The 26,706-nt window shown below is 54.0% G+C and overlaps 1 protein-coding gene across 1 annotated transcript; it reads left to right on the top strand.

Annotated features, from left to right (window-relative positions):
* Positions 1–26,706, top strand: Slc26a9 (solute carrier family 26 member 9). Its single transcript, XM_057770069.1, has 21 exons — positions 1–66; positions 6,701–6,843; positions 9,016–9,155; positions 9,280–9,390; positions 10,049–10,224; positions 12,046–12,210; positions 14,209–14,361; positions 14,657–14,739; positions 15,408–15,555; positions 16,266–16,379; positions 16,535–16,612; positions 17,346–17,441; positions 19,061–19,167; positions 19,841–19,910; positions 20,000–20,092; positions 20,262–20,375; positions 20,850–21,131; positions 21,952–22,006; positions 22,663–22,805; positions 23,680–23,751; positions 25,408–26,706. Exons 2-21 carry the CDS (start codon positions 6,719–6,721, stop codon positions 25,453–25,455), a joined length of 2,373 nt encoding a protein of 790 aa, XP_057626052.1. The 5' UTR covers positions 1–66; positions 6,701–6,718; the 3' UTR covers positions 25,456–26,706.

Raw genomic sequence — 26,706 nt, 5'->3', positions numbered from 1 at the left:
TGCTGCCTGCTGCCCGCTGCCCGGACACACCTGCAGCCCTGCCCAGCCAGCTTTGCTCACTCAGAGGTAAGCCTCACCCAGCCCAACCCACCCTAAGGGCTGGGGGTTATCCAGAGAATAGGACTGGCCCCAGGGGTACCTCCAAAAGAGAGATGGACGCTGTGGACCAGAGTCTCTGAGCAGTCCTCCAGCCCTGCCCTGTGTGGAGCCCACCGTAAAGACCTCGGTTACTAGGCTGCGTTGAGCTGGAGGAGAAAACAGAATAGACCCTGCATTGGAGGAGGTCAGTGACACTCAACTACAGTGGAGCAAAACAAGGCCCTCCAGGAAAAGGAATGGAGCCTGGGCCCTCCTGGGCCTCCTGGATCTCTTAAGCAGCTACCTGCACTCTCTACTTCTTTGCAAGTCCTGGGGTCAGAGAGCTCTCGGTATGTCTGTCCGTGTGGCTCTGTCCCTGTCCTTTCCGCCTCTAGACACCCTCTCTCCCTCACTTATTTTCTTACGAGCTCAGGGTGCTTAGCTGTATGGGCTCCTATTTAGTTGCTGTTTCTCCTATGGAGCCGAAAGAGGTAGACATGAAGGAAACCAAGCAGTAGAAGGAAGCAAGGGGCAGACTCCATCAGGCGGGTGGAGCACCAGAGGGGCAACACGGAAGGGTCTGGGTCAGTGTGGAGTGAGGTGAGGAGCCAAGCCCACAAGCATCTAGCTCCGAACTTCCCGCCTTATAGTTCTTAGGGGTCCCAAGGCATCTTTGGACAGTGTCTCTCCCCAAACTAAGCTAAGCCAATCTTTTCTCACCACAGCGCCAACTACTCAGTTGAACTTGGGGAAGACCAGATTTAAAGATGTGTCCCTTGGACTGGCAAAGCCTTCCCCACCCTGAAGTAGGGCAGAGTGAGAAAGAAATTTCTCCCTATGGGTTTTTACTGGAAGATGATCCTCTCCCAGAGCCCCTGCAGCAACCGCCCCCCCCCGACACACACACACACACACACACACACACACACGCTCTCAGAACCTGGCCAGCGCCTGCTTGGGCAGCATGTAGACCAGCACATACCAGAACCAGATCCACCACTATGCCAGCCTTCCCGGCACATCCCGGGGTCTGTCCTGCCCTGGGGCTCACTGTACGGAATCCTGAAGTAAAGTTGACAGCTTTATCTCTTAGCACTCAGAGGCTTCCAGCAGAGTGACATAAAAGCTATACTTAGTGAGAGTGTGTCAACCTATATGAAATAGCCCGAGGAGGCTTGTTGAAGGGACGGGACCAGCCGGTCATGAGCCAAATGGAGGGCAATGTGGTCAGGCCTTGCAAGATAAAATCCTCCCGGGGAGTCAGTCTTCCACCAGTGCCGCCTGGAATTTTGACCCGGATTCTTGGATTCGCTGGTCTCTTTAGGGATTTCTAAGATTCTAACCCCATGTATGCTTACAGGGATCTTGTGGCCTGGTACAAATCTCACTGTTCAGCATCCCACTTAGTCCCTCTGCTGGGACCTGGTCCCAGTTCCTCCCTTCTCAACAGGGCGAGCAGGTGCCGAGTGGGCTTAGAGATAAGGAACGGGGACCTGAGTGCCACAGCAACGAGTCCCCGAGTCCCCTTCACAGGCTGCAGACCCAGAACAGCTGAGTCAACATCCTTAGGTCCATCCTCCCTTACATCACAAAGGAGGACCTGGGGCTAGAAGGGGACTTCAAATTGTGCAAGAAACAGGGCAACGACAATAGAAAGGGTATTTCAAAATGCCTTAGGGGTGACAGGCTTCTAGGGCCCCTCCTCCTGTGTGGGACACAGTCTTCAGCCAGGACCCCAACCTTCTGTCCTGTCAACCAGCTTACCTCCCTATTTTGGACAAGAGAGAGACTACCCTTTCTTGGGATACCTGCCCTAGATGAGGAAGGCAAGGGGTAATTGAAGCTAAGGGGACTTCAAGGTGACCTTTCCGCTCCCTAGAACGCAGCAGCAGACAGGTAGAGAGCCGTGATAAGGACACCTGTGATCTGCCAGGCCAGGCTGCTCCAGTGTCTGGCACAGGTCTGTCAAGGAACAACTCCCCCGAGGCACCCTCCCCCAGCCAGGGCTTGAGAAGGAAGTCATTCTGGGCTACAGGGACAGGGTCACCTCCAGACGGTCCAGAAATCCATGCGCGGGCCCTCACCTTTCTGCTCCCCAATGTCCCCCCTCCTCAGAAAAGACTCCGTCTGGGAGTGTGAGGGAGGGCCTGTGACGGAAGTGTAGGATCAGGTAGGAAAAGGAAGGGCCAAGTGGCAGAGCTGGACAGGGGATCTTCCAAAGTGACAGCAATAATAATAACATCCAGAAGTGACTACGCTTCCCAGGGCCAGTCTCCCCGCTGTTCATTTCCCTGGGCACCGCCCCCCTAAACAAGCATCCTAAGGGATCCACAGACCCAGTCAAACACAAGCTAGGGAGGAGTCCAGTGGGCTTTCTTTTGTGCGAGCTCATTGGAGGAGTCCTCACAGGGTCCATCCACCTGCTGCTCCCTCCTGGGCTGTGCAAAAGCCCAGGATTCCTCCAACGTCAGGCTGACCTTATTCCTTCCCCGGCCCAGATTTAGGAATTGCTTATGTGACTCTCTCTCTCTCTCTCTCTCTCTCTCTCTCTCTCTCTCTCTCTCTCTCTCTCTCTCTCTCTCTCTCTCCTGCTCTGAGTCCTAAAGAGCCCACCTCTAGCTCTTCAGAATGCCCTCCTCGCTCTCTCCACTGTGAGGGTCACCTTTCTGTTCCTCAACACTATCACATGGCACCTGCAATCTATTGATGTGGAGAGTTACACACTGTGTGCGGGGTGGAGTTCATTACACAGCCATGGCCACGTAACACTTGGCCCACCAAGACTATGTTTAACTAGGGGTCCAGTCATCTAGTTCCTGATATCTCTCTGTGTATGTCTTGTTTCTTTTTATTGTTGCTCTTTTAGAGGTTTAAATTTTATGTATATGAGTGTTCTGCCTGTATCTATGTATGTATGTATGTACGTACATACGTATGTATGTATGTATGTGTGTAACCACGTGTGTGCCTGGTGCCAGCAGGGGCAGAAGAGGCTGTTAGATTCCCTGGAATTGGAGTTAGGGGTTGTAAGCCACCACGTGGGTGCTGAAAATTAAACCCCAGGCCTCTGAGAGAGTAACAAGTGCTCTTAACCCCCAAGCCATCTCTTCGGCCTCTTGTTCTTCTTTTGCCTTCCCATCCAACCCAACGCATAAGGCTCTCTTAGCTGAGAACCCCAAAGGCCCATCTACAAGAGGCTGAGTTCTCCACTGCAGTAGCTCACCCCTCTTCCCTTCTCACACTCCCCTTTACCCCACGGCACCAGGGTCTGAAGGACTGAGGGGGGTGGGCATAGCAGGGGACAGTCCCTTCATGCCCACCCCACCTATCCCAGCCTTCCCTTCCTGGAAACAGGAAGTGCAAGGAAGGCGCCTACTCTTCAGCAGTCAGGGCTGCCCCTGGGCCAACTCTTGCAACTCCGTCATCGTGCTAGACAAACTGAGGCCATCAGAGCCCGCGCTCCAGTGTTGTCCCCTGGAGTCCTGGAGCCCCTTCCACAGGAGCATTTGAGTAGCTGTCAAGGCCTAGTTCACACACATCTGCTGTTCTCCGTGACTCAGTTTCCTCACGCACGAAATAAGAGAATTGGGCCAGCACAGCCTTCAAATCCCCATCTAGACACACCTTCCTGACTTCCACCCACTGCTGGCTTCCCCTTTTTATAAACAGGTTTGTGGAAAGCCTGCTCCCCTGCAACGCTCTCGTCAGGAAGTAAGGAAAGGGGCAGATTGGGGTTACCGAAAGCAAAGGGACTTTTCCTTCTGCTAGCCTGTGTCACCGGGGACTCCCAGAGCTCAGGTTGCAGGCAAGCCTTGCCCAGAGGGGCAGAGACGGGCTGAGTCACGTTCATTTCTCACCAAAGGATTCCCAACCCTGCCCCTTTTCTTCCTCTCGTTCCTGGACAGGCAGCCAGGAATGGCCGGAGCCCACCACAGTGCTAGTCAGACCAGCCAGAAGGAGAACTGAGGGGAAAGAGCGGTCTCTGTAGGCCAGGGTGGTGGAAAAGGCTTCGGGATGGGGGTGGGGAGAGGAATTCAATCAGGTCTTGAGGACAGGCGGGTCTTGAAAGGCAGCGATGAGTCAGAGCACCTAGGCTGAGGAGGAACTTTGGAGACCCAAGACTGTTTGAGGTGAACAACCTCCCTGCATGGGACAGAGGTACCAGTCACCTGGATTGTCTAAAATGAGGCCTAAAAGAGGAGCCTGGGCTTGGTCCTCCTGGAAACGGCACCTGGCTTTTCCCAGCAGGACATCTGTGCCCAGTGGAAGAGCTGGTGGCCAAACATTCAGTTAAGGAAGGTGTTTGAGTGAAGTCCGATGGGAGAATGGGGGCAGGGTGAAGGCCATACACAGGAGGAAATGAGAGGAAAAAAGGAGCAATAGGATTAACTGGGGGTTGGGGGGGACAAGTGACAGGGACAGAGTGACTGGGTGGCAGGGAGAAAGAAACCACTGAGGAAATGAAAGAGCTGAAGGCGGACTCTGGGATGATAGCCTGGGATATCCCATCCCACAAACACAATACTAGCCAAAGAGATAGTCTTTAAAAATAACCTGGGGTGATCCTTCAGCCCACCCTCCACCCCCACCCTACCAGCTAGCACGGAAGCCAGATTCCTTCCCTAAGTGGCTCTGCTTTCGTCAGTCAGCTCACCTTGCAATATTTGGCCAGTTCTTTGGGTCAGTTCAGTAGCCCGGGACACCCCACCCCCCAAACGGCAAGCAACCCTGAAGCCTGGCACTATGGGTTCCTCTAAGGAGTCTTACTGGTCACTCGCTGCTCCCAGAGAGCCTGCCAAGCAAACCAGCTAGAAAGCCAGGCCCTAGCAGACTCCAGGGAGGTTGCGAGGAAGAATGAAACCACACCGCTCCATGGAGCATGAAGACCGGCTGCTGGAGAATCATCTTCCATAAGGAAGCATCCTCCCATCTTAATAATAATAATCAGTGTCGTTAGCATTCGCTGAGAACCTAGGAAACTGGCGCATCACGCAAAGCTCACTTAATCCCCACCACAACTGCCTGGGACTGTTATTATCCCCACTTCCAGATGAAGAAACTGCATCTCTGAACCCAGGTCACTCTGCCTCGAAAACTCAGGCTGTTCTCTTGAGGCCTCTTTGGTTTCTCCCACTCACGTCTCACATACCATGGCCCTTACTCACTTCTGCCCATGTCTCCTCCAAAACCCCACAGGTTGGTTCACTCAACAGGCACTTGTTAGGGACTAAGTACCAGGCGAATAGCTGGGCAGGGGCTCTGCGAGTAGGCTCGTTCTCCCACTTTTACCCTCTGGTGGGCATCATCATGGGATTCACTAACAGGCCAACCCTTAGCTGCCATTCTGGAAGGCTGTCTCAGTCCCCAGGCCAAAGGAATGGATACGCCAATCAACTCAAACACAACTTCCTTAACCAAGACCCTCACGTCACCGTCCTTTCCACTGTACTTAATTCCTTCTGGGCTGTCACGCACACATCCCCGTGAAGTAAGCAGCCTAACCCACATTGCTGGTGAGGGCTTGGAGGTTCAGAGAGGTGGTATCATCCTTCCCTTCTCTCCCAAGAAGCCAGAACAGTCTCTGGTCCCTGGATTTCCAGCACTTTCCAGTGTTCCAAAAGCGCATATGCTAGCCCACTCCCTGAGGCCTTCACCTACAAGTCTGGTGGGGTGGGTCCCTCTGTCATTGCACATCTTCAGCTCTATCGCAAACCTTTTGTGGTTACAGCCACCCCAGATGTAAGTCTTCTCTCAGGCCACCCTATCTCTTTCCTCGCCTCAGGGCCTCTACATAGCTCTTGCCAGCTGGGCTTGAGGAACAGAAGAGGGGGTCAGAGTTAGAGGAGGGTGAAGGAAGGATTCTCACAGGGAACTCCTCTGGGCCCCAAGGGCCCTGGCACCAAGCTCTGCCCAGCTCAGCTCCTGGAACATCAGGTTGCGCAAAGCGTGAGGCAGAGAGAGAGACACCAGTACACAAGGGTGGAGGATAGGCTAGGCACAGGAAGCTGTGGGAGAGAACCAAAGCCGACCATCCAGACTTCCCCGAGCACACTATTGTCCTTCCTGGGAAACCTGTCGGTGAAGTCGTGGGCAGGAGTCTTATCCAACAAAGGTCCTCCTGAGGTCACACTGGCTAGCCCCCTGCCTCTAGGCGGGCTATTTTCCCAGTTGTTCCAAGCTAACCAGCTGACTGCCGTGAGTCTTTCTGCCAGGGAATCAGAGGCCTAGGGCAAGAAACAGTCTGCGGAGCCACCCCAGCCTCGGGGGAGTAGGATTCCTGTGTGGAAACCAGCTGTGACTTTTGTCCTTACGCTCCCACCTCCTCTTTGCCTGGTGTTCAGCAGGAGTGACAGTGATGTCACAGGTGTGGAGTGCCAGCCACGTGCTGGGTGCCAAGCAAAACAGCCAGGGTGAGTGTGTGTATCATCAGTGCCTGAGAAGGAAGGCCACCAAAAGAAGTGAGTCTGGTGGAGAGGCCTGACTGAGGAAGGGAGGCACCTTGCTGGATGGGGGCGGGAAGACTGGGATAAATCTCTGCTGCAGAGAGGACCAGAGAGAGAAGGGCCTAGCTGGCACTGAGAAGGGATGCCCCTCACTTGCCCATACTCTGCTTCTCCTAAAGCTTGTCAATGCCCTAGACATGAGCCAGCCCAGGCCCCGCTACGTGGTAGACAGAGCTGCGTACTCCCTCACCCTCTTCGATGATGAGTTTGAGAAAAAGGACCGCACCTACCCGGTGGGAGAGAAACTTCGCAACACCTTCAGGTAATGTGGCCCAGAGCCCAGACTCCTCTTTCCTCTGTTCCTCGCCAAAATCCATCCTACTCCAGTCAGGGCTCCTGGACCAGTACCCGAGGGGTTAAGGAAGACCTAGGGGAGGCAGGTTCTGAAACCTGAATATAGGAGCCTGCAAGCTCATATACCCGTAGATCCTTGGGGAGGATGGAGAGGAGGAATGAGGTCCACTCAGCCATTTCAGAAGGTTGTAGGGTGGTGTTTTCATCCCCTACATAGCATCTCCTGAAATCTCAGTCCTCGTAATCATCTCTCGGGTCTTCAAGGACCGCTGGATGAATGTGCTACGCCATGGAGTGGTGGGGAGCACCTGAGCCCCTCCTCCATGCCTCATCCTTAGGTATCAAAAAGCACCATCTCCCCATGCCTCATCCCTCATGGAGTGTCCTTCTCCCATCCGGTTCAAAGGATTCCTAGAGGAGGAATTCTAAGTTCCTAGGCTGTACTAAGAGACCCTACCAGCCTTGGGGTTCCTCCCACTCTCGGGTCCCTGAACTGTGGTAGTGGTCTGGGCAATCTTGCCTCAAAGGAAAATGCCCCACACCTAGACTCCCGAAGCCTGAAGCCACGGGCTCCCCGCCCCCTTCCCAGACTTCTGGCAGACCTCACCCTCCCTTGCTCTCCTGCGGAAACAGCTGATTCAGTTACCTGGATTGAGGTCACTGGCAGTAGCTAAAGCGGAGCCGCAGGTGGAACTGGTTGAGGCCAGGGAATCACCCACTAGAGTCTTTACTAAAGTCCTAGACCAACCCTGCTTCTCCTGGAAGGTTCCATCTCTGCTCAGCGACACTCAGGGGTTGTGGGCCCAGTGTCTGGGCCCTGGCCTTGCTGCTGCGCTCCTCAGGCAGAGGGGCAGGTGCAGTCAGTCTTTGTGTTCGAGTGAGTTTACATTTAGGTTGTTTGTATGCTGGCGGGATGGAGGATCTGATGTTTCCCGGAGGTTAGGGCTGATGAGAACTGTACAGAGAAGGAGCAAATTCACAGTTCCCATGACGTTGGCACAGTGCCTCGCACACAGGCGGTGCTCCAAAGAACGTTGGTTGAATGAATGAATGAGTGAATGAATGAGTGTCTACAGAGTGAATCCCTCCCTCCAATCCCGTCCTGGACTCTGAGGCTTCTGCATAAGTTGTCTGGCATCTCTTTCCAGCGCTTCATTCAGACTTCAGGTTGCTTTGCCTGACATATGGCAGAGGTGCAAGAAGGCTGGGTGTGTGAGCCGTGTTCCTCCCCCCGCCAGCTCTCTACCGGCGAGTCCAGTTTTCTCTGCCATAAGCAAACCTGTCAGAGCTCCTGCAGAGCTGCTGCCTCCTAGCACAAGGCTTTTAGGTATGCATGAAGCCGTTCACCATTTCCCGGGTGCAAGAAGCACCCCAGGCCCCAGAAGAGGCTGGACTGACAGGCTAGTGGAGATGCCGTTCTGCAGAGTATTTAATCGGGACCAAAAGAAAAAAGAAAAAAGAACTCTGCCTGGACTTTCCAGGATACAAAGCATTGTCTGTGTTGGTTTCAGTCTTGGGTGACATCCAGGGGCCCCAGTGTCAGGGAAACTATTGTTGAGCAAAGAGTAAAGACTGGTGCGGGGCAAGAAAGGAAGCCTAATCAGTCTAGGCCCGTGAGTCACCAGAGGAACCCAGGGCATTTGACTTCAACCCCCACCCCAAGTCATCAATCCACTGGCTGTCACTCTCGGGTTTGTAAGCCCTTGTTCCTGCTACCCATGAGCCTCCATGAAAGGATCTCAGGGTGTTCCACAAACAGTAACGATCAATACTCCTCACCCTGTTGGCCAAGGAATGGCTCTCCCGTCTTCCTTTTCGCTTTGATGCTTTGCCAGTGGTGAACACCCACACTAGACTCACCGAATGTAGAGGACAGCAAGTTGCGGAGTGCGCCTCACAGGGACAACAGAGATTGCCTTTTTGTGATGTTCTAAAAGAAAGGGACTTGACACCCTAAGAAGGCTGAGCTACCATTAAATCAACAGCTTGAAGCCCAGCCTTGTGAATTCCCAAGTGGAGGGTCAGCAACGATGCCCAGGGTGTGTTGCTGGGCTCTGCGGTTTAAAGCACAGCTTTCCCTCCGCAACGTCCCGTCCCGCAGCACAGGCTGTGCCCTGAGATTGAGTGCCCTCTTCCACAGGTGCTCCTCGACCAAGTTCAAAGCCATTGTGTTGGGGCTGCTTCCTGTGCTCTCCTGGCTCCCCAAGTACAAGATCAAAGACTACATCATCCCAGACATGCTGGGTGGACTCAGTGGGGGTTGTATACAAGTACCACAAGGTGAGAGTAGCCCCAGCCAGGCCTAGCTGGCCAACCCCTCCTGTTCTTTCCCCATCTCTACCCTGTGACCTCTGTGAGCCAGATGCTCTCCTGAGCTAAGACTCCCTCTCTCTGTCTCCTGCAGGCATGGCATTTGCATTGCTGGCGAACCTTCCTGCCGTCAATGGTCTCTACTCCTCCTTCTTCCCCCTCCTGACCTACTTCTTCCTAGGGGGTATACACCAGATGGTCCCAGGTAAGGGCTCTTCCCTCACCCCTCCCCTACTCCCTCATCCCCACTCCTCCCCCACTAAGCATGATGACATAGACTCCAAAGACACAGGGCATGGTGAAGGAGGCTCCGTTTCCACCTTTATTCTCCTGGAGTTGATGTTGATGCAACCTGAAAGGGTGGTCGCTGCATCAGTCCTAGGTCATCGATGACCTTGGAGAAATCCTTCCACCCCTGTGAGCTCAGTCAGCACGGCCTATTGCATCTCTTTCCCGGGAAGGAGAGCAAAGTGTGACAGAGCATGATATACCATATGTCATGCAGACCAAACAGATTGAGACACATCCGCTCAGTGGGCCACTGCAGGGAGATTCGGAGTTGCCTAGCACCAAGTGAGACGGAGGAAGAGAAGCTAGACACAGTTTCTGGGCAAGGCTGTGCTGGCACTTCTGAGCTGGTGTCCAAGGAGCCAAGGAGATGATGTTGTTAACAAGGATGTACCTGATCTGGGAAAGTGTCCTTGGCAGCTTAGGTGTGGCAGCTGATGATGTGTTGTTGGCAGAGACGAGCGTAGGGAACCATTCCTCCGGGGCTGGTGCGCGATCCAGGGCTGGACCCCTTGGTCATTTCCAAGGGCACGCTGCAAACTTCTGACTCTTTTTGGCTGGGTGGGGCATCGCAGGTACCTTTGCCGTTATCAGCATCCTGGTGGGTAACATCTGTCTGCAGCTGGCCCCAGAGTCAAAATTCCAGATCTTCAACAACGCCACCAACGAGAGCTACGTGGACACAGCAGCCATGGAGGCAGAAAGGCTGCATGTGTCGGCGACGCTTGCCTGCCTGACCGCCGTCATCCAGGTGAGGGGCCCATCTCCAGCCTTACCAGCGATTCCACACAGAAGGTGGCAGACCACCTTAGCGCTACCTCCAAACCCCCAGTACAGTCAAAGCTACCCTTTCCATCCTAGGGACCAGAAGAGCTTTAAAATAGTTTAGACTCTCCACTTCCAGTGTGTGGCAGTGCCACCGATGGAACTATCTTGAAGTTAGTCTGCCCAGAGACTTTCGGATGCCCCCTGGAGAAACCCTGATCTCTGCCAGTATCCCTGCTGCCCCTCCAGCCTCCTCTGCCCCAGCTCTGGCCCCAGCCGCGGTACACCGCATAAGCCAACCGTCTAACCAGGGGCGCAAAGATTTCCTCCAGTGTTGATGAAAGAGGCACAGTGCGGCAGATTGCAAGGGCACCGGCCACTTTAGAGAGTACCTATCATTCAGTCATCACTCACCTAATGTTTTCTGATTGCTTTGCTCTGCCAGGAATTAAGTTAGGCCTGAGGATACAAAGATAAGTGAAAGAAAGAGGCCGGATTCACAAGTGGCTCCAAGCAGGACAGAGGAAGTGGCCTTGTCAACAGATAAATTTGTGTGCCGCGGTGAGATAAGAGGCACAGTAGAACCTTGAACGGGTGACTATAGGAACCCAGGAAAGTCCTCAGAGAGGAGGGGACATTTGACCTGAGAAGGCAAGGTCAAATGGAAGCTCACCGTGACTGAGTAAACCCGTGTACTGACTGCTGTTTACGGACTGCTGCAGGCGGAGGAAACTGCACCCGAGAGCACAGAGGCCTGAGCAAAGTCTGCCTAGGAAGGGTTTTAGTGTGCCTCAAGGGCAGAGGGTCAGAGGAAGCCAGGAAGGTAGGCAGGAGCCCAATCCTAAAGTCTGCAGTCTGTCCTCTTGGCAGCAGTTTGGGTCCTATTTGCTCAGAAAGATGGTTGGCAGGTGGAACCGAGGCAGGGATTGTGCAGAGGCCCAGGCTGGAGGGACCGAGCCGTGGCCGTGGCGAAGGAGATGCGGGTGGGAGGAAGAAACATTTTGCCAAGAGCATTACCAGCTCTTCGTGGTTAGCAGCCTGTGAGAGGAAAGGCGGTGTGACTCTCGGGATTTCAGTCGGGCAACAGGTGGCACGGGGGAGGACCACGTTTATATTAAGATAAAGGAACTGAAGCCAGCGTAGTGAAGTGGCAGAGAGGCTGTGTGCTGAGGGAACCAAGGTTTGGTGGCAGGTGCCCAGGTCGAAGAGAATGTCGGGGAAAGGTTGCAGGGATCTCTTCACCCTGAGTTCCTGCTGTCATGGAGTTGCATGAGGCTTCTGGCCAGGCTGTGTGTCCGACAGTCGGTGCAGACAACCCACTGTGGACTCTCATTCAGGCTATGTGTCCGGCAGTCGGAGCAGACGACCCACTGCGGACTCTCGGTCAGTCTTGGGGTCCCGCAGTTGGATCAGACGCCCCACTGCGCACTCTCGGCCAGGCTATGTGTCCGGCAGTCAGAGCAGACAACCCACTGCGGACTCTTGGTCAGGCTATGTGTCCGGCAGTCAGAGCAGACAACCCACTGTGGACTCTCATTCAGGCTATGTGTCCGGCAGTCGGAGCAGACGACCCACTGCGGACTCTCGGTCAGTCTTGGGGTCCCGCAGTTGGATCAGACGCCCCACTGCGCACTCTCGGCCAGGCTATGTGTCCGGCAGTTGGAGCAGACAACCCACCGCGGACTTTCGGTCAGGCTATGTGTCCGGCAGTTGGAGCAGATGCCCCACCGCGGACTCTCGGTCAGGCTATGTGCCTGGCAACTGGAGCAGACAACTCACTGCGGACTCTTCACCTTCTTCCTTCTAGATGGGCTTGGGCTTCATGCAATTTGGCTTTGTTGCCATTTACCTCTCTGAATCCTTCATCCGGGGCTTCATGACAGCTGCTGGCCTGCAGATCCTGATCTCCGTGCTCAAGTACATCTTTGGTCTGACCATCCCCTCCTACGCTGGCCCAGGCTCCATCGTTTTTGTGAGTCCAGAAACACCCTTTGGGGAGGGGCAGGATGGGAACTGTTCCTACCCTTAGGAGGTGGTGGACTAATTTGTTCTGATAACTGGCTGGGCCATTGGGCAGAGGGTTTCCCAATGGGTTCTCCTTGTGGGAAAGAGGTCTAACACAGACCCTCACGCACTCACTTGGGCTCTCTGTGGTCAATCCCAGCAGAACAGGAGACCCCATTCCTCAAAGGCCTGAACTCCTTTATCTGGGAGACCCTTCTCTTTTTAGTTTAAACTCTCAACAAGAGAAAGAAAATATATCATCTTGAAGCCCCCAGCCCCCACACCAGGTGGATCACAAGCCCCTGTAACTGTAGCTCTAGAGGATCTGACCCTCTCTCTCGCCTCCATGGGCACCTGCACACATGTGGCATACACTGACACATGCACACACACATGAATAATATGAGAAAGTGTAACGCCTTTGCCTTCACTCCTGACACCCCGCTTTAAGAGAGGGTAGTTGGAGAGAGGATGGTATCTGTTATGGTTTTCTGTCTATTTAAGAGACAAGCCATGCCCACTCCCTCCCCCATCCGCTGAGGCAGGCTGATCTCCAGCTTCCGGCCTGAGCTTGCTCTTTTTTCCATCTTCCTCTTGGAGAGGCAGCTTCGCTTCTGCCTCTCTTCCCACTTCTCCGCTTCCCCTTCTCTGTCTCTTTCTCCTCCTCCTCCTCTCTCTCTCTCTCTCTCACTCCCCCTCACCCTTCCTCCTCCATAACCCCCTGAATAAATATCCAACCTCACTCTGCAAGTCGTGTCTATCCATGTCTCTGTCTCCTGCCCGCCTGCCATGTGTCTCCCTGCCCGGGACCAGCCACTGCTCAAGGACTAGCAGCCATCTCTGGCTGCTCCCAGGGCCCGCCATATGGCTCGCCACCCCCGCTCAGGCCACCGCTCTGGGACCGGCAGCCATTCTGCCTGGGACTGGCTGCTCCCAGAGCCCGCTGTCTGCCACCACATGGCCTGCCACCACCACTCAGGCCACCGCTCTGGGACTGGCAGCCATTCTGCCTGGGACTGGCTGCTCCCAGAGCCCGCTGTCTGCCACCACATGGCCCGCCACCACTGCTCAGGCCACCACTCTGGAACTGGCAGCCATTCTGCCTGGGACTGGCTGCTCCCGGAGCTAGCTGCCTCCCGCCACATGCCCCGCCACCACTGCTCGGGCCACCGTTCTGGGACCGGCAGCTGGCTGTTGGGAACCTGCAGCTGCTTGGCTCTCCCTGCAGCCACCAGCACCTTGGGACCCGCGCGGCTCTGTGCGGCTCCACCAGCCCGCCTGGGACACTCCATATTTTTTAAAAAACAACATTTTGGTGTCGTTTCGTATAGTGGTTAGTACTCTGCATTGTAGCTGCAGCAACCTTGGTTTGAATCCGAGTCACAGCACCAATAATATTCTTTTTTTAAAAATGCTGCAAGATCCCCACGGCAGTAGGCAGCAGAAATGCTGTAGGTCCCAAGTGGTGGTAGCAGCCATGTGGCGGCAGGCAGCGGGCCCTTGGAGCAGCCAGAGATGGCTGCTAGTCCTTGAGCAGTGGCTGGTCCCGGGCAGGGACACACACGGCAGGCGGGCAGGAGACAGAGACTTGGATAGACACGACTTGCAGAGTGAGGTTGAATGTTTATTCAGGGGGTTATGGAGGGGAAAGAGTGAAGGGGGGAGAGAGAGAGAGAAGAGGAGAGACAGAGAAGGGGAAGCGGAGAAGTGGGGAGAGAGGCCGAAGCGAAGCTGCCTCTCCGAGAGGAAGATGGAAAAGAGAGCGAGATCAGCCTGCCTCAGTGGATGGGGGAGGGAGTGGGCGTGGCTTGTCTCTTAAAGAGACAGAAAACCATAACAGTATCCACAACCAGAGCTGTGTTCTGCCTTTGTGTGTCTCCAGCGGCATGTCTCCCCTAGGCCGGGCACCCAAGGGCAGGGCAGTATGGGAAGAAAGGATGGGAGCCTGTGATGCTCTCTCCCTTAGACCTTCATTGACATTTGCAAAAACCTCCCCCACACCAACATCGCGTCGCTCATCTTCGCCCTGGTCAGCGCTGTCTTCCTGGTGCTGGTGAAGGAACTCAACGCTCGGTACATGCACAAGATCCACTTCCCCATCCCTACGGAGATGATCGTGGTGAGGATCCTTCCTGCCTGGAGATGGGGTTTTGAAGGTCAGGATGGGGGGGGCAGTGAGTAGAGGAGCCCCTGTCCATCCCTCTACCCACTCCTTGGGCAGCCAGCAGGATAGGAAGTCACATGTGAATACATTGCATAGCCCTCGGCGTGAATCCTCAGGCTGCCTCATGCACACACTGCATTAAGGTGGCGAGACTGTAGGATCTGGGATTCCCAGAGAAAGGATTTAGAAAAGACCCCCAATTTAGCCCCAACTAAGAGTCGATATCCATTCTCCACTTTGGGGTTTGCAGGTGGTAGTGGCGACAGCTATCTCTGGGAGCTACAAGATGCCAAAAAAATATCACATGCAGATCGTGGGAGAGATCCAACATGGGTGAGTCCAGATCGCTCAGAGGCCAACCCCGGCCCATTCTCCACCAGAGCCGGGGCCCTCATAGAGATGAGAGGCCCAAGTGAAACCGAATTGCAAACTGGCTCAGAAAAGCCACATAACCAGCCCATGGTGGCCACTTCATGGAAAAGGAGTCCCAAATGCTACCCTCCCAGCCCCTAAGTTTCATGCACTAAACGCAGTCAAACAAACCCCTCTCGGGCCCACTCATCGCTGGCTTTCAGCTTTGCTCTTGTGCATAATCTTTTACCCATGCAGAAAGGGAGCCACTAAGGTTGATCAAATTCTTTAAGCATCTGTTCAGTGTCAGGCACCATACTGGATCCAGGACGCTGGGACAAGGCTTGCCCTATACAGGCTTGAAACAGGGGAGGGGGAGCAAACCCTCACAGCACCACAGGTCTGTGGATCTAAAAACTAGTGGACAAAGAGTCAGGATCTGGACACAAACAAATGAAGCCCTCCAGTCGACTGACTTGTTGACCTGTACAAGTTAATTCCTCCTTTCAGAGATAGGACCTGCCTTCTGATTAGAGTGCGTGAGATCACGTGGGACAAGCCATCCAAATAAGACCCTGGCATACATGGTGGGGGTTCAGCTCCCCTCCTCTCACACCCCTGGGCCCTGCCTCTCTTTGGGTCCTCTGCAGGTTTCCCACTCCAGTGGTCCCAGTGGTTTCGCAGTGGAAGGACATGGTGGGCACAGCCTTCTCCCTGGCAATCGTGGGCTACGTCATCAATCTGGCTATGGGTCGGACCCTCGCCAGCAAGCATGGTTATGACGTGGATTCTAATCAGGTATCTCCAACTGCCCCTGGCAGGGCTCAGGGGTAATGGGCCCACAGAAGCCTACCGACAACAGCTTGGGGGGCGGGGGTGGTGATGTGACTCCGTGGTAGAGTCCTTGTCTAGCACACAAGAGGCCCTGGGTTATACCCAGCTCCTCAAATACGGGAGATAAATATGTCTTGGGGCTCTGTGCTGAGTTGAGACAGTAAGGTTGGAGGGGGGACTAAATCTAAGGGTTGGTGACTAGACCTATGGTTTTAGCTTTCTTTTTCCTTTTCTTTCTTTCTGTGAGGAGTCTTAGGGGGGAGAGTTTACATGTTTGTGTGTGTGCACATGTATATGCAAGTTCATATACATGTATGTGTGTGCTATATATGGAGGCCAGAGGTTAACATCTGATGTCTCTCACTGGAACTACAGCTCATTGCCTTGGTTACATTGCCTAGACAGTAAGCTCTGAGGAATCCTCCTGCCTCTGGCTCCTCAGCACTGGGATTACGTGTTCACATTTTTTACAGGGGTGCTGGGGATCTGAACCCAGGCCCTCACACCCATGCAGTAGTGTTTACCGGCTGAACCCCGAGGCTGACCTTTTGAGTGGTAGTGTATGGTCAGGTAGCATCACGGTCACTTCCACACCAGGCCTCAGAGTCCCCCTCACACAGATGACCGCCCACATCTGAGCCCTACTCCCCACCAACCCTGCCCTCTCTCCACAGGAGATGATTGCCCTGGGCTGTAGCAACTTCTTTGGCTCCTTTTTCAAGATTCATGTCATTTGCTGTGCGCTCTCTGTCACCCTGGCTGTGGATGGGGCTGGAGGAAAATCCCAGGTGAGCCTTGCCTCAGGGGACTGGGGTAGGAGTGGAAACGGAGCAATGCCAGAGAATTTCAGATACCACAGGTATGCCATCCTTACCCAGCCCTGGGAAACAGTCGAGTCACAAGAGGTTCATAGCCACTCACTCCCAGCTCTTTCTCTGACTAGGTGGCAAGCTTGTGTGTATCTCTGGTGGTGATGATCACCATGCTGGTCCTGGGGTCTTATCTGTACCCTCTCCCCAAGGTAAGAGCCCAACCCAGAGCAGGGGATGATGACAGCCTCTAGGAAGAATAACCCCTACAAGTGGGAGGAGCACGTGTTGGATTGGGAAGTGGGAGGAGCACTTGATGAATTGGGATGTGGAAGGGGTCCTTGATGGAATGGGAAGTGGGAGGAGCACATGATGGGTTGGGAAGTAGGAGGAGCCCTTGATGGATTGGGAAGTGGGAGGAGCACGTGGTGGATTGGGAAGTGGGAGGAGCATGTGATGGATTGGGAAATGGGAGGAGCATTGATGGACTGCAGGCTGTCCCTGTCACCCTTGCTGTTAGTTGCCCTATGAAGTAAACAACAGAGCATTTTCCTCCCTTGTACTGGTGGGGGAGACTGAGGTTGACAGCCTGACTTGTCTGGTGAGGCAGCTCACGTGTAGGACTGGTTTCTGGGATCTGGATCCCTAGGCTGGAGGATAAAGGGCAAGGTATCTGGGAGTGCAGTGTACCCCGCACCCGCACCTGCACCCGCACGCCGCTCAGGGATGCAGAAGAGGGAAATACAAAGGCAGACCCAGAACAAGCAGTGTGGCTCAATAGGCTTCACTTCGCAATCCTAGGACTGAGGCGGGGCTTAGGAAAGGAGCCCCGGAACTCTAGCTTTGTCTTGTAGGGCTCCAGGGTCAGCTGTGTGTGGGAAGGACAAGCTGAAGGGGACGCCTCAAATGACACAATGTTCTCCTCCTCTTCTTCTGCTTCTCCAGGCTGTGCTAGGAGCCCTGATAGCTGTCAACCTCAAGAACTCCCTCAAGCAGCTCAGCGACCCCTACTATCTGTGGAGGAAGAGCAAGCTGGACTGTGTAAGTGTGGGGTGGTCTCTGGTTACCCACAGATGCCCCTGTCTTCCTCTTACCCCGTAGCTCTGGCCTGATGAAAGATGCTCTGATGTTCCCTAGTCCCCAGGGGCTGAGAGCCTAACTCAACCACTCTCTGGCTCTGTCGCCAATAGCAAATTCCTTTACCTCTCCAAGCCTGGGCACATTCGACTTCGGGATGGCTTTTGAAGAAGATGAGATTAGAGAACTGTGTGTGGTCTGAGTTGCCTGTGTGGTCGTCGAAATGTCGTAGCTACTCTTTTCATAATTTACTACCCACACCTCCCTGTTCAGTAAGAAAACTTAGAACATAAAGCCAGAAGTCCAGGATCCTGAGAAAGTTTGTAGTCTTCTCCTGGGTTCTCTGTGGGATGGAGCTGTGTGCTGCGGCAGGCGCTGGCCCTGAAGACGAGATAAATCCCCATGGGAAAATGCCATGCTACACAGGCCTCCTGCGGCTTTGGCTTCATGCTTCAGCTGCACCAATGAGGGCTCTAGCGTGTTGACAGGGCTCCTCAGGTCCACGTGAGCCCACCCACAGGTGCCCAGAGATGAGACTGACTAAACACTGCGGAGGACGACAAAAATCAAGGCTCGGCGTGGTTCAGTAAAAATCATCAGAGGCAATGCAGGAAGCAAGTGCTGGAGTCTGGCTGGGCTCCAGGCTTCTGGACTGTCCTGCCTATGGAAGGAAATCTTTTATATCAGGAACTGTATGGTCCTCTGAGGACTCCCAGTGAGCGGTGGACACGGGAAGAAATGAAATGCTCCCCCCCCACCACCAGCACATGATCTGATTTTACCACATGGTGCACACCTCCCGGCTACGGCCGCAGTCCCTCATAGCCAGATGGTGCCCTGTGACTTGATCTTCGCTGTGTGTCTCTATAGAAATCCCAACAGAGGCTGATTCCTCCAGAGCCATTTAGAGGCTCCTGAGGACCCTTGGGGGACAACCAGCACCCCTGGCCCAAATTTTCTCCGTTCAGGGTTTGAGTTCCCATCCAAGCACACACAATCCACTGCTAGACAGGAAGAGGGCTCCGTTCACTCGGGAGCACCCTGCAAGGCTAGGACCCATGACTCTCTGACCTTTCAGTCTTCTTGCAGAACAGACCTCATCCCCCACCCCCCGCATAAACTAAGAAACTGGCTCACCCAGCCACACAGTCCAGAACCCAGCTTTGAACCTGGGTGCCTCCTACCCAAGGCCATGCTCTTCTTTCTCGGCTCACGCCGTCTCTTGGTGCACGCTTCCATCAGCTCTTAAAATAGAAGGCTAGAATTCTATTTTTAAAACTAGGCCGAGGAGTGGGGTGGGGGTGGAGCTCAATGGTAGAGTGTTTGTCTGGGACGTGAAACCCTGCATTCAATCCCCAGCTCTGGGGGTAAAAAAATTCAAGAGCTGCGCTCAATGTAAGAGAAATGGGCAAGGAAACCAAAGTCCCGGCACGTGACTCGCTGCAAACATGAAGTAAGAACGGAAGGAGAGATCTGAGTTAGGCAGGCCGACTAGGGTCTTGGCTAATCCCAGGAGACTTCCTGCAAAGGGCGGTTTTACTCCCCCAGATTGCCTTTTGACATCTCTCTCTCTCTCTTCACAGTGCGTCTGGGTGGTCAGCTTCCTCTCCTCCTTCTTCCTGAGTCTCCCCTATGGTGTAGCAGTGGGTGTGGCCTTCTCCATCCTGGTTGTGATCTTCCAGACCCAATTGTAAGTGACAACCTCGTCCCTCCCTGGCCCAGCATGGGTTTACTGGACCAGTCTGCAAAGATCTCCCATAGAGCACTGTAGCTTCTGCCTTCTGGACCCAGAGAAGGGACATGCTGCCAGACCACAGAAGTATTTAACCTAGCCAGGACAGTGGGCATAGACTAAGCTATCTGACTTTGGCACCCTAAAACCCCAGAGCAAACCAGCATGGGTTCAGAGGGCTGGGAATGAGGAGGAGCACACAAGGAAGGGTGAGTGGGCTCTCCCACTCACCCTTCCAGAAGCTCTGTGAGAACCTCAACTCAAATGGGACCCTCCCCCAAGAACACTAGGTCAGAGCGTGGACTCTGTGCCCTTCCTCCAAAAAAAGTGCAGGCTGAGGATGCCTCAGAGGAGATCAGGGTGTGGCAAGGACAATGCTGGGTGTAAGAGAAATCAGGAAGTGCTGCCCTTGTCACCTATGTACCCTTCTCCCTCCAGTCTGGGGGCTACACCAGCACATGCCTGGTTATAGACCAGTCACAGGCCACCAGGCCCACGACCCCAGGGCAGAAAGACAAACAAGCAAGCCTGCATAAGAACAGGAGTCCTGGCTGGTTTTTCTCGTCCCCTACCCCAGCATCACTCCAAGCTACTAGCATCCTTACTCTCCATCCTCCTCTTCTTCATCTAGTCGAAATGGCTCCACACTAGCCCAGGTGATGGACACAGACATCTATGTGAACCCCAAGACCTACACCAGGGTACGTGATCCAAGCTTAGGACCTCCCTGCTCCACCCTGTCCCCTCTCTAAGACCTATCTGCGACCTGAGCTCAGTCTCCCTGTCACAGGTCCAGGAAATTGAGGGGGTTAAGATTGTCACTTACTGCTCCCCTCTCTACTTTGCCAACTCAGAGATCTTCAGGCAAAAAGTCATTGCCAAGGTAAGGCTCCATCCTTGCTGACCAGAGGGCTGAAGAGAGACTAGCCAGAAGATGGAAGCAGGAAGGGGATAGGCACCCAGGGCAGGCCACCCCACAAGGGGCTAGACGCCCAGGGCAGGCCACCCCACAAAGGTAAAGGTCAAGGTTGCTATTGGCCCTCTTCCCACAGACAGGTATGGACCCCCAGAAGATATTACTCGCCAAGCAGAAATATCTCCGGAAGCAGGAGAAGAGGACGGCGAAGCCCACACAACAGAGGAAGTCCCTCTTCATGAAAACCAAGGTGAACTGAGGCTGGAACCACCTCCATGCCCATTCTGGCCTTGCCCCTGGCTCCCAGCCTGCAGCGGCGCATTGAGAGGCAGGCAGGAAGTCTCCAAGAGCACTGCTGGACACTCTCCTAGGGGACGGCTGCCAGCTCCCAGAGGACCCACTGGCCCCCATCTCCAGTGAGAATTTCCTAGGTGCTCAGGCCATGTGAGGACGAGAGGGTGGGAGAAGCAGGCATAGGCAAATGCACAGGGCGTCCTAGTGTCCCTAGAGGGCCTTCCTCTCAAGCAGAGTGGCGGAGGCTTCAGAGAACTGGAGGGTCCCCCCCCACACACACACACCACTTTGATTGGGAGAGAGAAGCTAGCAGGCCTCCTATGGGAAGGGGCTTTAGGGGAAGCCTGCATACACTACCAAGCTGAACTATTATCTGCCTCTGCTTGGGGTTCATTGTCACAGTTCCTGACTGTCCCCTTCCCACCCACAGACGGTCTCTCTACAGGAGCTCCAACAAGACTTCGAAAGCGCCCCCTCAACTGACCCCAACAACAACCAAGCTCCTGCAGGTGACGCCAACATATCCTACATCACCTTCAGCCCAGAAACCTCAGCGGCTACCCCGTGTGAGCCGCCCACCTCCACTCAGTCTCCCAGGGAGCCTAGTGACACTCTAGCCAGTGTCCCGCCCTTTGTCACCTTCCACACCCTCATCCTCGACATGAGCGGAGTCAGCTTTGTGGACTTGATGGGCATCAAAGCCCTAGCCAAGGTGAGACCTCATGGGGCAGGAAGGAGGGCGTGCACCCTACCCCTGTTCACGTCCCTCGTTTGGACTAGCTGAGGGAGCGTCCAGACCCTAGGGACCCCTTGTCCCAGATGTGAGCAGGGTGGATACATTGTTCAGGACAATGAGGTGCTGGAGCAAGCTCCCTGAGCCTCAGCCCACCAAGGTCATTAAGGGTTCTTTCTCAAGCCATCAGTTTCCAGAACCCACTTTGGGCCCTCTGAGTGAGTCCAGTTTGGCCCCTGGCTCTGCTGCCCCTTCCTACACTCACCAGAGAAGAAAATGTAACACTACTGTGTCTCAGACTTAAGCCAAACGGAAGGACCCATCTGATCACTTTTCGGTGACCCTGTAACAGTCAGTTTGACCGCAGTTCTCAAAAGGACTCAGAGAGAGGCAACCTAGGAGATCAGGGAGCAAAGACTATGTCAGGCCATTCTCCGGTGTTGAGCTCAGCTGGCTTCTCTAGGCTGGACCTGGATTCCCAGACTTCACTGACCTGCCTAACTGAGCCTTGGTCCCGAGCATTGAAAAAAGGCCATGTAACTTTAAGTGCCCGCCACACTGGCAAAGCTCCATTTCTGCCCCACTTTTCAGAGAGACCTTGGGCCAACACTTCAGGGAGACGTGGGGTGCTCTCTGCCACTCATGCCTGTGACTGCCAGGGCCCTCAGGATTGCTTGTTTGTTTTCCCTCGCCTCTGAAGTGTGTGTCGTGAGTCACTTTTAAGATCCACTCAGAGCATTCCTTTCCTTTCTTTCCTCCCCATTTCCTTCCCCTCCCCTCCTCTCCCCAACCCTTCTAGCTAAGCTCCACCTATGAGAAGATTGGAGTCCAGATCTTTCTGGTGAACATCCACGGTAAGAAGAGTGGGGGTTGGGTGGGCTGGAGAGGGGATGCAGTGGGGGCCGGTTGGTGAGCATTCTGGGGTGGGGGATGCTCACATGGCTGAGAGCAGACAGGATTATAATCTGCTCACCACTATCCATCCTGACTCTAGTTAGCCGAGTCTCTGTATTGTCTGGGGTTGGTCTCCACCCGTGTAAATTGGAGGGTTGGCTGGTTGAACCTGGAATCCTTTCCATGGAAAGCCCACAGGGACTTGTCTCCAAAGGCTGCTTTAAGCAGCCCCAAGGACTCAGAGCAAAGGACACTCGCTGAATTTGCTATGCCAAGCACAGACTGCACACAAGGGCACAAAAGAAACACCAAGGGGGTGCACACGTATCCAGACCCACCCACCAGGACTCTTCCAGAGCCCCGTGATGAGCATGCTCATTCCTCTTACCCTCTATGAACACTCCCAGAAAACCACCTCCAGAATGTGCTGTATTGTTAACCTTTCCTTGACAAGCAACAACTTCTCAAATCCGAAAGCTTCCTTCAGCACTAGGTTGAGGGCTCAGCATTTTCAAGATCATACTGCCCTCTGCTGTCCAGAACCGATATCGCAGGGTCAGTTGTCCTCGTCTTCGTCAGCACCTCCCTCCAGCTAACCTCACCCGCCTCCTTCCAGCCCAGGTGTACAATGACATCAGCCATGGAGGTGTCTTTGAAGATGGGTGTGTCCAGCGCAATCATGTTTTCCCCAGCATTCATGATGCAGTCCTCTTTGCCCAGGCAAACACTAGAGAAGACCCAGCACGCAGCTTCCAAGGGGTAAGGTCTCCACACCTGAAGAACCCTAGGCTCCAGCTCCCACAAGCAGGAGGACCAATGCATGTTAGGAAGAACGGGAAATGGTTTGAGTTCCATCACCAATTCTGCCACCTCACGCTCTTGAACCTCAGTTTTCCTATCTGTAGAATGGGCACCATCAACCATTGTTCTTGACTGTTTTGTAGTAGTGGTGGGTGTCCCAGCTTGGAGACTTCAGGCTGAGATGGATGGAGGAGCTGCAGCTGAGTTTTGTCTCTGCATCTCGGCATTTAATTTACTAGCTCAGTGAACGGTATGAGAGGAAGATACAAACAACTGTCTAAAACGTCAGAAGCCAGAGCCAGCTCCCCTCACTTGCAGGTCCTGGGAGACTAGCAGAACGCTCTGACTCATGAGCCTTGCCCACAGGGACTCTCGGAGAATCCTTGTTCTTTGTCATTACACCAATAATACTCAGTTATTTGGTTCCTGGGGATTAAACTTGGGTTCTTTAGCTTGGCGACACATGCCTCTACCTACTGAGCCATCTCTTCTAGCCTAGTTTTAATATTTATAAATAATTTATTACCTATTATAAATTACACAAACAATGCATACACACTTCTTAGCGGTGCAGCGAGAAAGCAAGAAAAAGGGGTCTGATGATCCTGCCTTTGTAGAATTCCGAAGAAAGGAAAGGAATTCCAAGTTCAGGCAGCCTGTGCCTCCCTGCCAGGAGGAATGCCAGGCCCTATGGGCATCTGCCTGTTGCTATGCTGTCTCATGAGGCCGGCAGAGGAGGACCAGGGAAAGGGGTGAGGGAAACAGCCTTCCCACCACCGTACACCCACCTCTGACACCCGGACTCACCCTGCACCCACTTCCTTCCCTTCAGGCTCCAGGAGACACTGAGCTCTCCCTGTATGATTCTGACGAGGACGGTCCCAGCTATTGGGACTTAGAGCAGGTGAGTAGAGGGGCAAGAGGTGGGGGAGGAGAGGGAAGAGGACCCGTTTCTTCAGAAGGTGCTTGTTGGCTGTCTCCCAGTTCAGAGCAGTAACCTTGAGGGTGGCAAGGTTTCACCTTTCTTTTAATAATAGATCTTGATTCTTCTTGGCATCGGCACCCCTCCTCCGCCCCCCCATGCACATACAAACACTCATACACACATGCACACATAAACACACACACACAGAGACAGCCTGTGGAACGAGAGAGCCTCTGGACCAAGTCCTAGAGAATTGCTATCTATTCTTAACTCTCCAGCGTGCCAACCCTGTGATCGTGGCTAAGCCGTGTGACATCACTGGGTCTGTTGATATTATCGGTAAAGTAAGAGACATTTAGTTAATCTGTCCTCGTGCCGCCAGGACTGGCAGAAGGGGCCACTCATCTTTAATCAACTCATGAGGTATATGTGGAACACCTACCGCCTGCCTGACACTGTTGCAAACAGCCGTGAACAAAGGCCCCTGTTCTTTGGAAGCTGCGTTCTGGGAGAATTGATGTTTGGGGGCATAAATGAATTATTACCGCAACTGGTTAAACATTTAGAACTAACAACTATGCAATACAAGCTGTTACTGCCTTCTTGGGGCCTGTGAAATTTATCACCATTCCAGTCCCTTGAGTTAAAAGAAAGCAAGTGGCTAAGTTTAGAGAAATCTGGATCCGAGTCTGTTAAAAATAGCATCTGTCTTCCCGTTCTTTTATGGTTTGAGTACCATGATCCTCCGAGTGTGTCACTCAGAGTGTTGATGACAAGTGAGAGACACCTGAGAGCTACCAGGCTGATTTTTGAGCTCCATTGGAATCTCCAGCACAAATAATACAGCTTCTGTAATCTTGACCTTGGTGTTGCCTAAAAAAAAGGTGGGGGGGAGGCAACACTCAGAGAGGAAAGTGTAAAAAAAAAAAAAAAAAAAAAAACAAAGACGTAGCACAGGCCAATGGGACACAATTCACAATAGATGCTATTAACACTGTCTCCATCGCCCAGTACCAGTTCACACCTATGCTAGCCTGCCCCTCCTCTGCTTCATCGCCCAGTACCAGTTCACACCTATGCTAGGCTGCCCCTCCTCTGCTCCATCACCCGATACCAGTTCACACCTATGCTAGGCTGCTCCTCCTCTGCTCCATCGCCCGGTACCAGTTCACACCTATGCTAGGCTGCCCCTCCTCTGCTCCATCGCCCGGTACCAGTTCACACCTATGCTAGCCTGCCCCTCCTCTGCTCCATCACCCGGTACCAGTTCACACCTATGCTAGCCTGCCCCTCCTCTGCTCCATCACCCGGTACCAGCTCACACCTATGCTAGCCTGCCCCTCCTCTGCTCCATCACCCGATACCAGTTCACACCTATGCTAGCCTGCCCCTCCTCTGCTCCATCACCCGGTACCAGTTCACACCTATGCTAGCCTGCCCCTCCTCTGCTCCGTCGCCCAGTACCAGTTCACACCTATGCTAGCCTGCCCCTCCTCTGCTTAGCTGCATACACCATCTCACTCGCTATGCTTTATTCTGGCCTGTGGTACATAGTCCCCTCTCGGTTGCAGCCTCTCTGACTCCAGCAGGTCTATCACTCCCTCGCTCTCACCTTCCTCCCTGTGGTCTCTGCAGGAGATGTTTGGGAGCATGTTTCACACAGAGACCCTGACTGCACTGTGAGGGCCCGTTTGGTTCCCATACTGCCTCCTGAGCACGTGGCACCTGGGATTTCCACGGACGATAAGCCCAGGACCACAGGGAGGGACAGAAAGAAGAGTATGTCCATCCTCCAAGGCTCTCGATCCTCCTCAACTCCAGTCCTCTCTCCTGACTTGTCCTCCCTCCCCATCTCCCTGGGAGAGATCCATCTCAGCCTCTGCAGCCAGAAGAGCCTGTCCTGACAAGAATTGGCAGGGACGAGAGTCTGGTGAACCCACCCATCACCTCCCCTTCTCATTCAAGCCCGGCCCGGCAGTAAGCTTATTCTGCCCATCTACCCATGCCCTGCCATGGCAGCTGACGGACACCTTGCCTTCCGGTCTTAAGAGTGAGCCAAGCAGAGAAAGATAGGGGCAGCTATGCTGAGCTGGAGCGCAGTCCAAATGGGTCTGTGGCCTGGGTGGTTTGGCCTTGGAGGGTTTCAGGCTGTCGTGAGACTCAGGGATGCACTGGGTTAGAATGTTGAAGCTTGTCCCTCCAATTGCCTTATAGTTGTCAGCTTTGTGCTTCAAAGACACGGTACTGTCCCCAATCCAGGCGTCTCTGTCTCTGTGCCCGCTTCTCTCATTGTCCTAAGACTGCTGAGGCCTTCATTGCTGTCCAGCACTTCAGCCCCAGTGTGGGCAGTGGGCAGGACCCGCAAGACTGTCAGCACTACCTCTCCGGGGACAACCCACCGAGGGGCAGACTTGGCCTCTTGAATCATCCCTGCCTGGATGCTGCTCCATTCTGGGGAACAGGTGACCAGGAATCCTCCAGCGATATGGCAACAGCCTTTCTGCACAAAATCTTTCTGAATCCCTCTTTGTACTAGCGACACGGAGAGGGGAGCAGGCTCCTACTGCAGACTCAGGACAAACTGGTGGTTCCTGGACCTGACAGTCCACCTGACCTCGGAGCCCGCGTTGCCCCTCCTTGGGAAATCTGCCATGGTGGCCATGTTCATTCGGAAAGATCCAGGCGTTTGAACTCTTCCTCATCAGCCTGTAGCCCGGGGTGGTGCGGGGAGGTCCCGACATGGATGAGGGAGTCCTAAGGTACTAGCTGCAGCACCCAACTAGGTACAGGTGTGAAGGACCAGTTCAGACTGGATCTCCCTCTACAGGGAGCTCTTAACTATCTCAGGACCTTTTTACCCCAGGAAAGAAATTAAATTCTCAGGAAAACAGGGAGGTAACTAGAGACATCCCACCAGTGACTTGAAAAGAAATA

Source organism: Chionomys nivalis, chromosome 5 (assembly GCF_950005125.1).
Source record: "Chionomys nivalis chromosome 5, mChiNiv1.1, whole genome shotgun sequence".
Taxonomy (NCBI): domain Eukaryota; kingdom Metazoa; phylum Chordata; class Mammalia; order Rodentia; family Cricetidae; genus Chionomys; species Chionomys nivalis.
Note: the sequence above shows the minus strand (reverse complement) of the source record. Positions and strands in the feature narration are given on the sequence as shown.